This window comes from Podarcis gaigeae (assembly GCF_964106915.1).
Source record: "Podarcis gaigeae genome assembly, chromosome: 2".
In the NCBI taxonomy this organism is placed as follows: domain Eukaryota; kingdom Metazoa; phylum Chordata; class Lepidosauria; order Squamata; family Lacertidae; genus Podarcis; species Podarcis gaigeae.
The window spans coordinates 755009-767687 of NC_139679.1; the positions used below are offsets into that span (position 1 = coordinate 755009).

General features: G+C 37.9%; 1 protein-coding gene across 4 annotated transcripts in view; it reads left to right on the forward strand.

Annotated features, from left to right (window-relative positions):
- Positions 1-12370, forward strand: part of GMIP (GEM interacting protein) — a 79904-nt gene extending 67534 nt beyond the window's left edge. For all 4 annotated transcript variants that reach the window (XM_083729173.1, XM_083729175.1, XM_083729174.1 and 1 more), the window contains exons 20-21: positions 1996-2107; positions 10964-12370. In XM_083729173.1, coding sequence (XP_083585299.1) covers positions 1996-2107; positions 10964-11358 — 507 coding nt within the window. In that variant the 3' untranslated portion in view covers positions 11359-12370. The remainder of the gene's footprint in view (positions 1-1995; positions 2108-10963) is intronic.
- The last annotated feature ends 309 nt before the right edge of the window (positions 12371-12679 follow it).

Consider the following 12679-nt stretch of genomic DNA (forward strand, 5'->3'; position numbering starts at 1 on the left):
GAACTGGTTCTGGCAGCTTTTTCATGGCAGCCGCAGGAAGGTAAGTAGTGTTTCTGAAAACTCCTGTGCATTCACCATCTCTGTATAAGATAAAGGTACCCCTGCCCGTACGGGCCAGTCGTGTCCGACTCTAGGGTTGTGCACCCATCTCGCTTAAGAGGCCAGCGCTGTCCGAAGACACTTCCGGGTCACGTGGCCAGCGTGACGAAGCTGCTCTGGTGAGCCAGCACCAGCGCAGCACACGGAAACACCATTTACCTTCCCGCTATAAAGCGGTACCTATTTATCTACTTGCACTTAGGGGTGCTTTCAAACTGCTAGGTGGGCAGGAGCTGGAACCAAAAGGCGGGAGCTCACCCCGCCGCAGGGATTTGAACCGCCGACCATGCGATCGGCAAGTCCTAGGCACTGAGGTTTTACCCACAGCGCCACCCGCGTCCCCCATCTCTGTATAAACCAAACCCCAATTTATGACTTTAAGAATTAGCCAAAAACATTGTCTTATACATGGAAAAATACGGTAATTGCAAAAACACAGGATGCCAGATTCAATATAGAAATCATCATGTATAAAAGGAGTATTTGACATTGGTGGGACAACATGGCTGTATCCAGGTCAGGAGAAAAATGATCATACCATGTTGTTGTCTTGTAGCTGCTAAGGTCAGGACAGGGGTGAAAATAGCCAGGTTATAACAAATGCCTTCCCTACATGTGGCCACATATTCCGTCCTTGGTATCTAGTCGCTGTTGGTGGGCTGAGATGCTGCTGCTCTCCCAGCTTCCTGGAGGGAGGCAGCTGAGGCCCAGGGAGCTCAGCACTGTGCAGGCACAGAAGGGCAAGAGCAGTGGACTGGCTCCACTGTATTGCCCAGGGCCAAGCTCCTTCCATAAGTGCCTGCGGCATACGGTGCTTGGAAGCTGGGAGAGCCAGGTCACCTCACTGACAGCTACCATTGGTTTCTATAGCTAAAGGATCTCAGGTGATTTTTATTTTATTTTTTATTTTTTGAGACATATCAAGCTGTTACTAGTCAAGGTTGATGGTACTAGGTAATGTGGACCATTTCTGAATTTATTATAAAACCTGAGCTGTGGAAGAATCACATCATGGTTTTGTTTTGGACTGAACCCCTTTTTGCTACAGGTAAAGGAATTGCATGTTTGAGTCACATATGCATGACCTTTTGCACATGAAAACCTAACATGTCAAGGGAAAAATTAGCCTAGAACTCTTCTCCTAAGCTTTATATATGCAAGCAGTGTTTTATGGGAGAAAATTCAAAATGCAGTCCCTGATATGTAGTTTGACGCAGTACAATCCATGTGCTTCTGCTCAGCACATACCTTGGTTCTAAGACTACTGCCAATATGAGTAAGAGGCCTTATGATTACTGGGCATACAAGGATCCCTCATTTCTCATATTCTGTTGCCTCCATCTTTTCTTCTGAGCTTGTCAGTCTGCATGTGGTTGACCTCTGTGGTGCAAACTGCAATGGAGACACCAATGTTCTACATTTTACAAGGATCTCAATTTTTAAAAATAAATTGCCAAGCAGTGTATGGAGGTGGGGGGAGCAAAATTTTGCCAACATTTCAAGTTTATCAGAATAGATCCATTTTTTGACATTTCAAAAGCACATAATACAACAAATGGCAGTGACCAGTTTCAAATTCTGAAAACAAAATGTGAGCAAAATGGATGTTTCAACAGGGAACATTCTGAAACAAAAATATTTATAAAATAATGAAAATACTCCCCCACACACATTTTTTTAAAAAATGTGGCACTTGAATTTAAAACTTTTAAATGAAATTCTGTAATTAAATGATTATATACACACACAGTAATGGGATTCTTTCCCTCTGACTCTGATTCTAACTTTTTGAAAGTCCTTTTGCAAGTTTGCCTTTTTTGCAGCAGCCACACCTTCATACAGGTGTGGCTATATATGGGGAGCGCGATTCACAAACATGGCTTTTCCTTCCAACAGAAGTCCTCCTCTAAGCCGTATCTGGATGAAGACAATAGCACTGCTGTGGATTCTGCCAGGCAGAAGCAGTGTATGGAGGAAACCCACTTTCCTGAAAGTGGGGAAACTATAGGTAAAGTTCTTTCCTAGATCCTGATCAGGCATTTAAAGAATATTGGTTCCTTTTTTGGGGAGAGAATGTTGTATTCTTCAGGTTCAACAGTGCCCCACTCTTCCTCCAAACCATTAAGATCCACAATGTCTCCCTCATAACTTCCAGACACCCTGTCTCTCTAGATAATGTTTCTATATCAACATTTCAAGAAGCCACTGCATTCTAAATTTTGCCTGCTCTAGTATTAGAATGGCCAAACCCAAATGATATATCTTGATATAATAAGAAAGGTATGACCCCCCATAGGAGGATTTGTATTGCCACATCACTCCTGGTTTGGCATGAAGTCATGGTGCTGTGGGGGTGCAAAAGTGAAGGCAGGTTGCGCAACAGTAGAGGTCATGGCATAGGAGTAGGAAGGGAGAGACAGTGAGAGGGGGAAGTGGTTAAAGAAATGGCAGACATTTGAGTAAAGCAGAGATAGAGAGAACTGAAAGAAAAATGGTGATTTTAAACCACAGCAGAGGTTTGACTAAAGGACCATTGTCAAAACATTGTATGAAAGTACTATGGAGTATTTTAGAGCATTGCATATTTTATATCTCTCACATGAGGCAGCTAAGGAATTGGAAAGGGAGAAGTTTGAGTACTGGAGATACAGGGAGATACACCGAAAGCAGGGGGAAGGGACTGTTCTAAACAATGACAGAAGTTTTGAGTAAAGGGAGATAAAGAGACACTGAGAGGAAAATTGCAGTTTTAAACAATGGCAGAGAAGTGAGTGAAACAGGGCTGTAAAGTCACACAGAGAGGAAAAAAGTGGTTGTTTTAAACAATGGCAGAGGTTTCAATAAAGCAAGGATGGAGGAACACTGGTGATTTTAAATAATGGCAGAGGTTTGAATAGAGCAGGCAGAAGTGACACTGCGGGGGGGGGGAATGGCAGTTTAAAACAAGGTTTGAGTACAGCAAGAAGGAAGTTTAGAAAGGCTCTGTTGTGTTAGCTTCTGTGTTGCATCCATCTCTGCTATTTTTCCATCATAAAACTAGGTTTTATTTTGTTTTTTTTAAAAAACAACAACTTGTCCCATCATTCCTGCTTTATTTAAATCTCTGCCATGGATTAAAACCACCATTTTCCTCCCAGTGTCTCTCCACCTCAACTCCAGTGCTTGGGGAAGCCCAACAAAGGAAGTGATCAAAGAGGAGCTTTCCTCGTCATTAACTTTTAATAAGCATTGCTTTGGGACATCTTTCTTTTTTTAATTTCTTTTTATTGAATTTCACTTAAATAACCAAAAGAAAAAACAAATCAACAATTTCAAAAGAAATATCCATACATAACACAAAAATAGCATCAGTTTCCATTACAATTCTTTGTCTTCTTCCTTAAATCTTTATATCTTTAAATCTTTCCTCTACGTACCTATTGACCTCCTTCCCTCCTGATTTTGGGCTTCTTAACAAAACTTCTTTCTTTTTTCTGCAGCTTTAATTGTTAATGGTTTGCGCATCATAAGATTTATATCAAACCTGCTGTAGTTTTTAAGTTTCTATAGTTTCCTTCAATGTATACCATAAATTTATTCCAGTCACTAATAAACTTTGTATTTTTTTGGTTTCTATTTTTTTGCGTCATTTTTGCTAGTTCAACATGTTCAAATAATTTTGTTTGCCAATCTCTGATAGTTGGGGTGTTTGGGCTTTTCCAATTTTGTGCTATTAATATTCTAGCTGCTACTGTTGCGTATTGGAATAGTGTCTTACCTTCTTTTTTAATTTCATCCCCAATTATTCCTAGTAAGAAGGCTTCTGGTCTTTTAGGGAAAGTGTATTTAATTTTTTTTTTTTTAACTCAGTTCCCAGAACTTCTTCATTTCTTCGCAGGTACACCACATATGGTAGAAATTGCCTTCTTTGATTTTACACTTCCAGCAAGCCTTATTTCCTGTTTTGTACATTTTCCCTAATTTTTCCGGTGTGATGTACCACCTATACATCATTTTTTCCAAATTTTCTCTAAGCGTAACGCATGCCGTGAATTTCATTCCACTGCTCAATAATTTCAACCACTTATCATATTCTGTATTGTATCCCAAGTCCATTGCCCATTTTGTCATGACCTCCTTTATTTCTTCATCTTTAGTGTCCCATTCTAATAATATGTTATACATTTTAGATAATAACTTGGTTTTACCTTCAATTATTTCTATCTGAAATTTAGATTTTTTCTCATTTATCCCTACTTTTTTATCTTCCTTCCATACTGCATTTATTTGATGAAATTGCAGCCAGCCTGTTAATTTATCTTTCAACTCCTCATATGTTCTCAATTTCCAGCCGCTTTCTGATCTTATCAGTAGGTCTTCATAAGTCAGTCTTTCTCCTTCCATGTTTGCTTTTTTGGTTGTTAGGATGCCAATTGGTGATAGCCACCAGGGTGTTTTCCATTCCAAAAATTTTTTATTTTTCTCCCAAACTTCATATAGTGGCCCTCTGATAATATGGTTTGAAAAACCTTTATGTACCTTTTCTTTATTTAGCCACAAATAGGCATGCCAACCGAATCTGTTGTTGAAGCCTTCTAAGTCTAGCAGGTCAGTGTTTTCCAAATTAATCCAGTCTTTGATCCAGCAAAGGCAGGAGGCTTTGAAATATAATTTCAGATTTGGCACCGAGAATCCCCCTCTTTCTTTTTGATCTGTGAATAATTTGAATCTAATTCTCGGTCTTTTCCCTTGCCATATACATTTTGAAAGAGTTTTTTGCCAATCTTTAAACATTGTGGAACCTCTAATCACTGGAATGTTTTGGAATAAAAATAACATTTTTGGAAGTATGTTCATTTTTATTGCCGCCATCCTTCCCGACCACGAAAGTTTTACTCTGTCCCACGTATCTAGATCTTTTTTTAATTTCCTTACATGTTGTAAAATAATTGTCCTGAATTAAGTTTATGTTTTTTGTAGTTAGCCAAATTCCCAAATATTTTATTTTTTTAACCTCCTTGATTCCATTCTGTATCTCTAATTTTTCTCTTTCACCTTTTCCAAATTTTTGGTCAACATTTTTGTCTTTAATTTATTTAACTTAAAACCGGATAGTTTACCATACTCTTCTAGTATTTCCAAAGCCTTACTAACACTTTTTTGCGGCTCTTCTAAGGATAACATCAAATCATCTGCGTACGCTTTTAGTTTGTATTCTTTCGTTCCTACTTTGATCCCTCGAATCTCTGGTGTTACTCTTATTTTGTTCGTGATTACCTCCAATACCATAATGAATAAAAGCAGGGCTAGAGGGCATCCCTGTCTTGTTCCTTTTTCAATTTTGAATGAATTTGTTAAATTGTTGTTTATAATCAATTTAGCAGATTGGTTCGAATAAATCGCTTTTATTCCTTCCATGAATTCGCCCTCTAGCCCTGCTTTCTCAATGCTTTTTAGTAGGAACTGACGTGAAACATTATCGAATGCCTTCTCAGTATTGATGAAAATCAGCGCTGCAGGTATTTCATTCTTACACTCCAGATATTCAATGATGTTTATGATATGCCTTACATTATCTTTGAGTAACCTATTTGGGAGGAATCCTGTTTGATCTTTATGTATTAAATTTACTAGACATATTTTAAGTCTGCTTGCCATCACCTCTGCAAAGACTTTGTAATCGTTATTTAATAATGATATAGGCTATAATTTTTTATATTTAGTTTATCCGTGTCAGGTTTAGGAATCATCGTAATATGAGCCTCTTTCCATGTCTCTGGTATTTTTCCTCCTCTTAAGATGTTATTCATGATGTCACATAGCACTGGTGTTAGTTGGTTTTCTAATACTTTGTAATATTTAGCTGACAATCCATCCGGTCCTGGGGCTTTCCCTGGTTTCATCTTCTTTATCGCATCCTGGATCTCTTCTGCTTTTATGGGTTTATTTAATTGAGTTCTTTCTTCCTCTGTTATAGTTTTCCCGCTGTAGTCTTCTAAATATTTTTCTATTTGGGTTATCTCTTCATCTTCCTTTGTATACAATTTCTCATAAAATTTGGGGAAGTTTTCCTTTATTTCTTTTGGGTCTTCTATCAATTGCTCCTCTATTTTTATCTTATTTATCACATTTTGTTTTTGCCTTCTTCGCAATTGCCAAGCTAATAATTTACCTGTTTTGTTAGCTGATTCGAAGTATTTTTGTTTCATTGACTTAATTTTCCATTCAACTTCTTGACTTGTTAGCATTAGTGTTTGTAATATTTTTATTATTTGTATGTTTTGTTCGTCTTTCGGATTTGTTGTTAATTTTTTCTCACATTCTCTTAACTGACTGAGGATTTCCTCTTTCTTTTGTTCTCTTACTTTCCTCTTATAATTGTTTTGCTGGATGAGAAAACCTCTTAGGACCGTCTTGCTGGCATCCCAGACTACATCTATGCTTGTTTCTTTATTAAGATTCAAACTGAAATAGCCTTTTAAGGTGACTTTGGCCTTTTCAATAACTTCTTCACTCTCCAGTAGATATTCATTCATTCTCCACCTGAACCCGCCCTGTGATACACCTTTTATTTCAAAAACTACCGAATTATGATCAGAGAGAGTTCTAGGTTGGATTTCACATTTCAGAGTTCTTAATGTTAGTTCTCTTGAGACCCAGATTTGATCAATTCTGCCCCAACTCTTATGTGGTTCTGAAAAGAAGGTGAATTGCTTCTCTATTGGGTGTTTGTATCTCCAGATGTCTATTAAATTTAAATTTTCCTCCAGGTTATTAAAGGATCTTGGCAGTTTCCCTTGGTTACATTTTTTCTTTTCTGATTGTCTATCTATTTCTGGTGCCGGCACTCCATTAAAATCTCCCAATAATATCGTCTTGTTACACTCTAACTCTAGCAATATTGGTTCCAGTTTCTTAAAAAATTCCAATTTGTTCAGATTCGGGGCATATGTGTTTATCACGTTAAACTTTTCACCCTGGAAATTAATTTGTACCCCCAAAATCCTTCCTTCATCGTCTTTACAGATTAATTTGGGTTCCTGTTTTTCTTTGACATATATCGCTACCCCTCTTTTTTTTCCACAATAGAATTTATAAACTCAACCCCCAGTTTTTTGTTTATCAAAATATGTTTATGCTTTTTGGTCACGTGTGTCTCCTGTATACAGATTAAATCAAGATTCTTTCTTTTCAGGGCATTCTCAATTTTATTCCTTTCGGTTTTTTCATTCAAACCGTTCACATTCCATGACAAAATTTTCAGATTCATTATTATGCTTACTTTCCAATCTACAAACAACTAATAATTTAAATTCGAGTGGTTTTGTTTTCTGTATCCTCTTCCTCTTCTTCCTCCACTACTCCCTCTTATTCTTCCCTTCCTTTATCTTACTGTTCTTTTCCTTTCTCTCTTTTTCTTCTTCTCTCCTCTACATCTCCATTTCTTCCTTTTTTTAAAAAAAAGATATTAAAGTTTTACAAAAAGAAAAAAAGATACAGAATAAAGGAAAAGGAAAAGGAAAAATACAAAAAGTACAAAAATACATAGAAAAAAAATGCAAAATACAAAGAAAATATAAAAAAGCAGTTAAAAACAGATCAATCTTTTCATATCTTAGATTTCATTTACTTATTTCCTTGACCTCCTCACACCTCCCTTTTTTGTATTCCAGTTCACATGGTTAATTCAGCAAATCCTTACCCTCTTTGTTTTTATCTTAATTCTATATCTTAACATAATATAACTTTATATTTCCATCTGTTATCAATCCATTTTTACATGTTCTTATTAACCTTGTTGCTAAGGCCGCTTCATTTCAATCCGACATCATTTTAACATTCATTAATTTTACAATGTTTCTGCAAATAGTCTTTGAATTTCTTCCAATCTTCTTCCACCGACTTTTTTTAAAAAAATAAAATTTTTATTAAGATTTTTACATTACAAAAAAGAAAAGAAAAGAAAAAATACAAAATACAAAATAAAAATTATTAAAAACAATCAATCTTTCCATCACATTATTTTTCATTTACTTGTTTCTCGGACCTCCTCATACCTCCCTTTTTTGTATTCCAATTCGATTTATTAGCTCAGCAGTTTCTTTCCCTCTTTATTCTACCCAAATCTTTATTCTTAAATTTATTACGCTCTTAATTTTTTACTTATATAAACCCATTTTTTCATATTCTTTTAAGCCATTACAGCTAGAAACCACTTAATTTCAATCCAACATTATTCTAAAATTCATTAATTTTACAGTGTCTCTGTAAAATTTCTTTAAATTTCTTCCAGTCTTCTTCCACTGACTCTTCTCCCTGATCTCGGATCCTGCCAGTCATTTCCGCCAATTCCATGTAGTCCATCACCTTCATCTGCCATTCTTCCAGAGTGGGTAAATCTTGTGCCTTCCAGTATTTTGCGATAAGTATTCTTGCAGCTGTTGTGGCATAAAGAAAGAAAGTTCTATCCTTCTTTAACACCAATTGGTCGACTATGCCCAGAAGAAAGGCCTCTGGTTTCTTCAAGAAGGTATATTTAAATACCTTTTTCAATTCATTATATATCATCTACCAGAAAGCCTTAATCCTCGGGCACGTCCACCAAAGGTGAAAGAATGTGCCTTCATTTTCTTTACATTTCCAACATTTATTATCGGGCAAATGATAAATTTTTGCAAGCTTGACTGGGGTCATGTACCACCTGTAGATCATTTTCATAATATTCTCTCTTAAGGCATTACATGCCGTGAATTTCATACCGGTGTTCCACAACTGTTCCGTCAGCGAACATAATATTATGTCCAACATCTTGTGCCCATTTTATCATAGCAGATTTAACCGTTTCATCCTGAGTATTCCATTTCAACAGCAAGTTATACATCCTTGACAGATTATTAGTTTTAGGTTCTAGCAGTTCTGTTTCTAATTTTGATTTCTCCACCTGGAAGCCAATTTTCTTGTCCAAATTATATGCCTCCATTATCTAATAATAATGGAGCCAATCTCGCACTTTGTTCTTTAGTTTCTCAAAACTATGCAGTTTTAGTCTATCTCCATCTTGTTCCAGAATTTCCCAATATTTCGGCCATTTAGCCTCCATATTGAGCTTTTTCTGAGCTTTCGCTTCCATCGGTGACAGCCACCTTGGGGTTTTATTTTCCAGTAAATCCTTGTACCTTATCCAAACATTAATCAATGCTTTCCTAACAATATGGTTTTTAAATGCTTTATGCACTTTGACCTTATCATACCACAAATATGCATGCCATCCAAATACATTATTAAAACATTCCAAATCCAAAATGTCTGTGTTCTCAAGAAGCAGCCATTCCTTCAGCCAGCAAAATGCTGCTGATTCATAATAAAGTTTAAGGTCTGGCAGGGCAAATCCACCTCTTTCCTTTACATCAGTTAGTATTTTAAATTTTATTCTGGGCTTCTTGCCCTGCCAGACAAATCTAGAAATATCTCTCTGCCACTTCTTGAAACAGTCCATCTTGTCCAAAATTTGCAATGATTGAAACAGAAATAACATTCTTGGCAATACATTCATCTTTATAACAGCGATTCGGCCTAACAAGGAAAGCTTCAAATTTGAGCATATTTCTAAATCCTTTTTCACTTCTGACCAACATTTCTCATAATTATCTTTAAATAAATTTAGGTTCTTAGTGGCCATATTAACCCCCAGGTATTTAACTTTCTTAACCAATGTTAAACCTGTCTCCTTCTGAAACCTCTCTTTCTCGATCAGTGTTAAATTTTTCTCAAGAACCTTAATTTTAACTTGTTCAGCTTAAATCCTGCCACTTGACCAAATTCTTGAATCAGATCCAATACCCTTTTAGTACTAGATTCTGGCTCCTGTAATGTCAATACTAGGTCATCTTCGAAAGCTTTCAATTTGTACTGTTTGGCTCCGACCTGTATGCCTTTGATCAGATGGTCCCTTCTGATCATACATCTCCATTTCTTCCTCCATATCTCTCCTCTACTTTTCCAAGATCTTTCTCATATCTCCACAGAAATTTCTTCACTTCTTGGGTCTCGGTAATCCTGAATCTTTTATCTTTATAGAAGAAGGAGATCCCTTCTGGGAACTCCCATCTATGTTGTATGCCTTTTTTTTCAGAACACTTACTAGCTGTTTGTAACCTTCTCTTTTGCGTAGGAGTCTGGTTGGTATTTCTTTAAAAATGATAATTGGTCTGCCTTCAATTATTAATTTCTTTTGATAGCTTGTTCTTAATATTGTATTTTTCATCTCTATCGAATTGAATATGACTAAACAGTCTCCTGGAACTTTTTTTGATTTTACTTGTTTAGACCTCATTTTTATTCTAAAAGCATTTTCCATCGTATATGCGACCTCTTCTTCTTTCAATTCCAACCATTTCGCTAGTTCTTTAGTCATTTTTTCTTTAATGTTCTCATTTGCTTCTTCTACTCCTCTAAACTTTAGGTTTAGCTGTTTCTGTTTCATTTCAATCATCGCTAAATTATCCAGAACTTGATCTTTATTTCTATTCAGTTCTCCTATTTCATCTTTTATCCTGTCTCCTTCCTTTGTTCTTTCATTTCTTTTTGTATATTTTTGTTTGTTTCTTCCATAGTCTTTGATTGAACTGTTACGTCTTTAATTTTACTAGACAGTTCTCCTACTACTCCCTCTATTTTCTTGTCTATCAACTCATGCATCTCTCCTAGCTTTTTCTCCATATGTATTTCACTCTGTTTGAATTCCTCCTTTATTTTTAGCCATAAGATATCTAAATCCTTAGATTTGGGACATCTTTCAAGTTAAGATTTGTTGCTTCCTGGGATGATACATTCAATAGGTTGTCTGCTTCCCTAATTCTCCATAATGTCTCTTCTCCTCACTCAGAGTTGAACAGCAGTGATGGCACCAAACAGAATGACGCTATACTTGACCCTGAAGCTGCCAATGTCAGCCCACAGACCAGGGGGCGCTTCAGCCGGATGCCTGTGAAGCACCCTCGCACTGTCACCCCCATAGTGTCCAGTCTGCCCCTGCTGGCTGCTACCATGGCTGGCTCAGAGGCAGGAAGCCGTCTCCTGGAGCAAGGTACAAACAGCCGCAGCAACTCGCCAGACACTCGAGGGCAGCACAAGCACTTTGAGATCACTCCGGAGACTGCCACGATTGTTTCCAAGTTCCAGACTCAGAATGGGAGCCAAGACTGCTGTCCTGCAGGGCTGGAAAACCCACTGGAGGGAGAGCCTGTGGATGCATTGGGAGGAAGCAGGACTGAATCTTGAGCTTGAGCCTTAAATATTTTTGTTTTAATTTTTTAGGAAGCAAACCAGACAAAGGGCTTGAATTCCAGTTCCAGGAACAATTTGGAATAACTAGACCCTAACTTTGCAAAAGCAGGAAAAACTGCTATTCACCTAAGAGTACACTTGAGAACTAGGGAAGAAACAGCCCTGGGTGTATCTCACAGAAACCTAGTAGGGATGATGCCCCCTCCAGATTTAACTGTTGCATTTCTTGCTTTGCAATGCCTTTGCAATGGAGGCGAGGAGCCAGTGCGGAGCTGCTGGGTTGCTGTAAGCTACAAAGCCATTGGTGCAGTCTCTCGAAATGGGGCTGATGCTGAAGGGTGACTTCCAGGGGGCAGCCAGGAGCATTTGATGAGAAGAAGAGTCAAGGGCAGAGCCTAAGGCATAGCAGGATGTTGCTTGAGGTCCCGGGGAGTCGTTTGCCAGCATGGGGTGGCTGTTTTTCCAGGGGTCGTGTTGGGGATAAAACACATTTGGGGTGTTTGGGGGCAGGGCATGACTGTTCAAGTAAACTCCAGAGTGGTTCAGGGGTGGTTTTTCCACCTGGGCTGGGTATGGTTTGAAAAGGTGATGACATTACGCCGAGACTACATGATGGGGGGCTCAACCAGACCAGACTGCCACATGCAGGGCTATATTCGGCAGGTTTAAAGATACCAAAATATTGAGAAAGGTGAGTTCTGTGACCTATATAAATTTTGCAAATTAAGCAAAGTTTCATAACTTCTCTTACTTTGCATACTTCTATTATTTTTATTTCTTACTTTTGTGCATTATTTATTCTACTGCTGCTGTTCATACCGAGGGGGCAGTGGAGCCCCACTGCCTGAGCTTTGGAAATCTTGTAACAGCTACCTCTCTTGCTTCTGAGCTTTCAGGGGGTATTGCCCAAAAAATTCAAACACATCTTTGCAGTCTTCAGAGCTACAAACTGTTTTTGTTCTTTCTTTTTTTTTTTACAAAAGAGAACAGATTCTCAGGAAGCAAAGCTTTGCAGTGTCATTTTCTGTGCCTTTTCTTCTTCTGTGCCTGCCTAGAATTGCAGTGTTTAGGGCAAAGGTAGGTTGTAATGCTATAAGTGAGGAGGGAAGCGTGACTGGCAGAGGACACATGGAGGCAGGACAGCTACTGTCCTTGGGAGGCTGCCTGCTGCAGAGGTGGGTGGAGAAGGTGCTGCTAGGATGTTTCAACATCAGCCTGATCACGCTCATCTATATTTAGGTTCTCTGTGCAGCTTTGGCTGCTTCATAGATGATGGAATTCCTTTGTTCAGTTCCTTGCAGGAGGTTGCATGTAC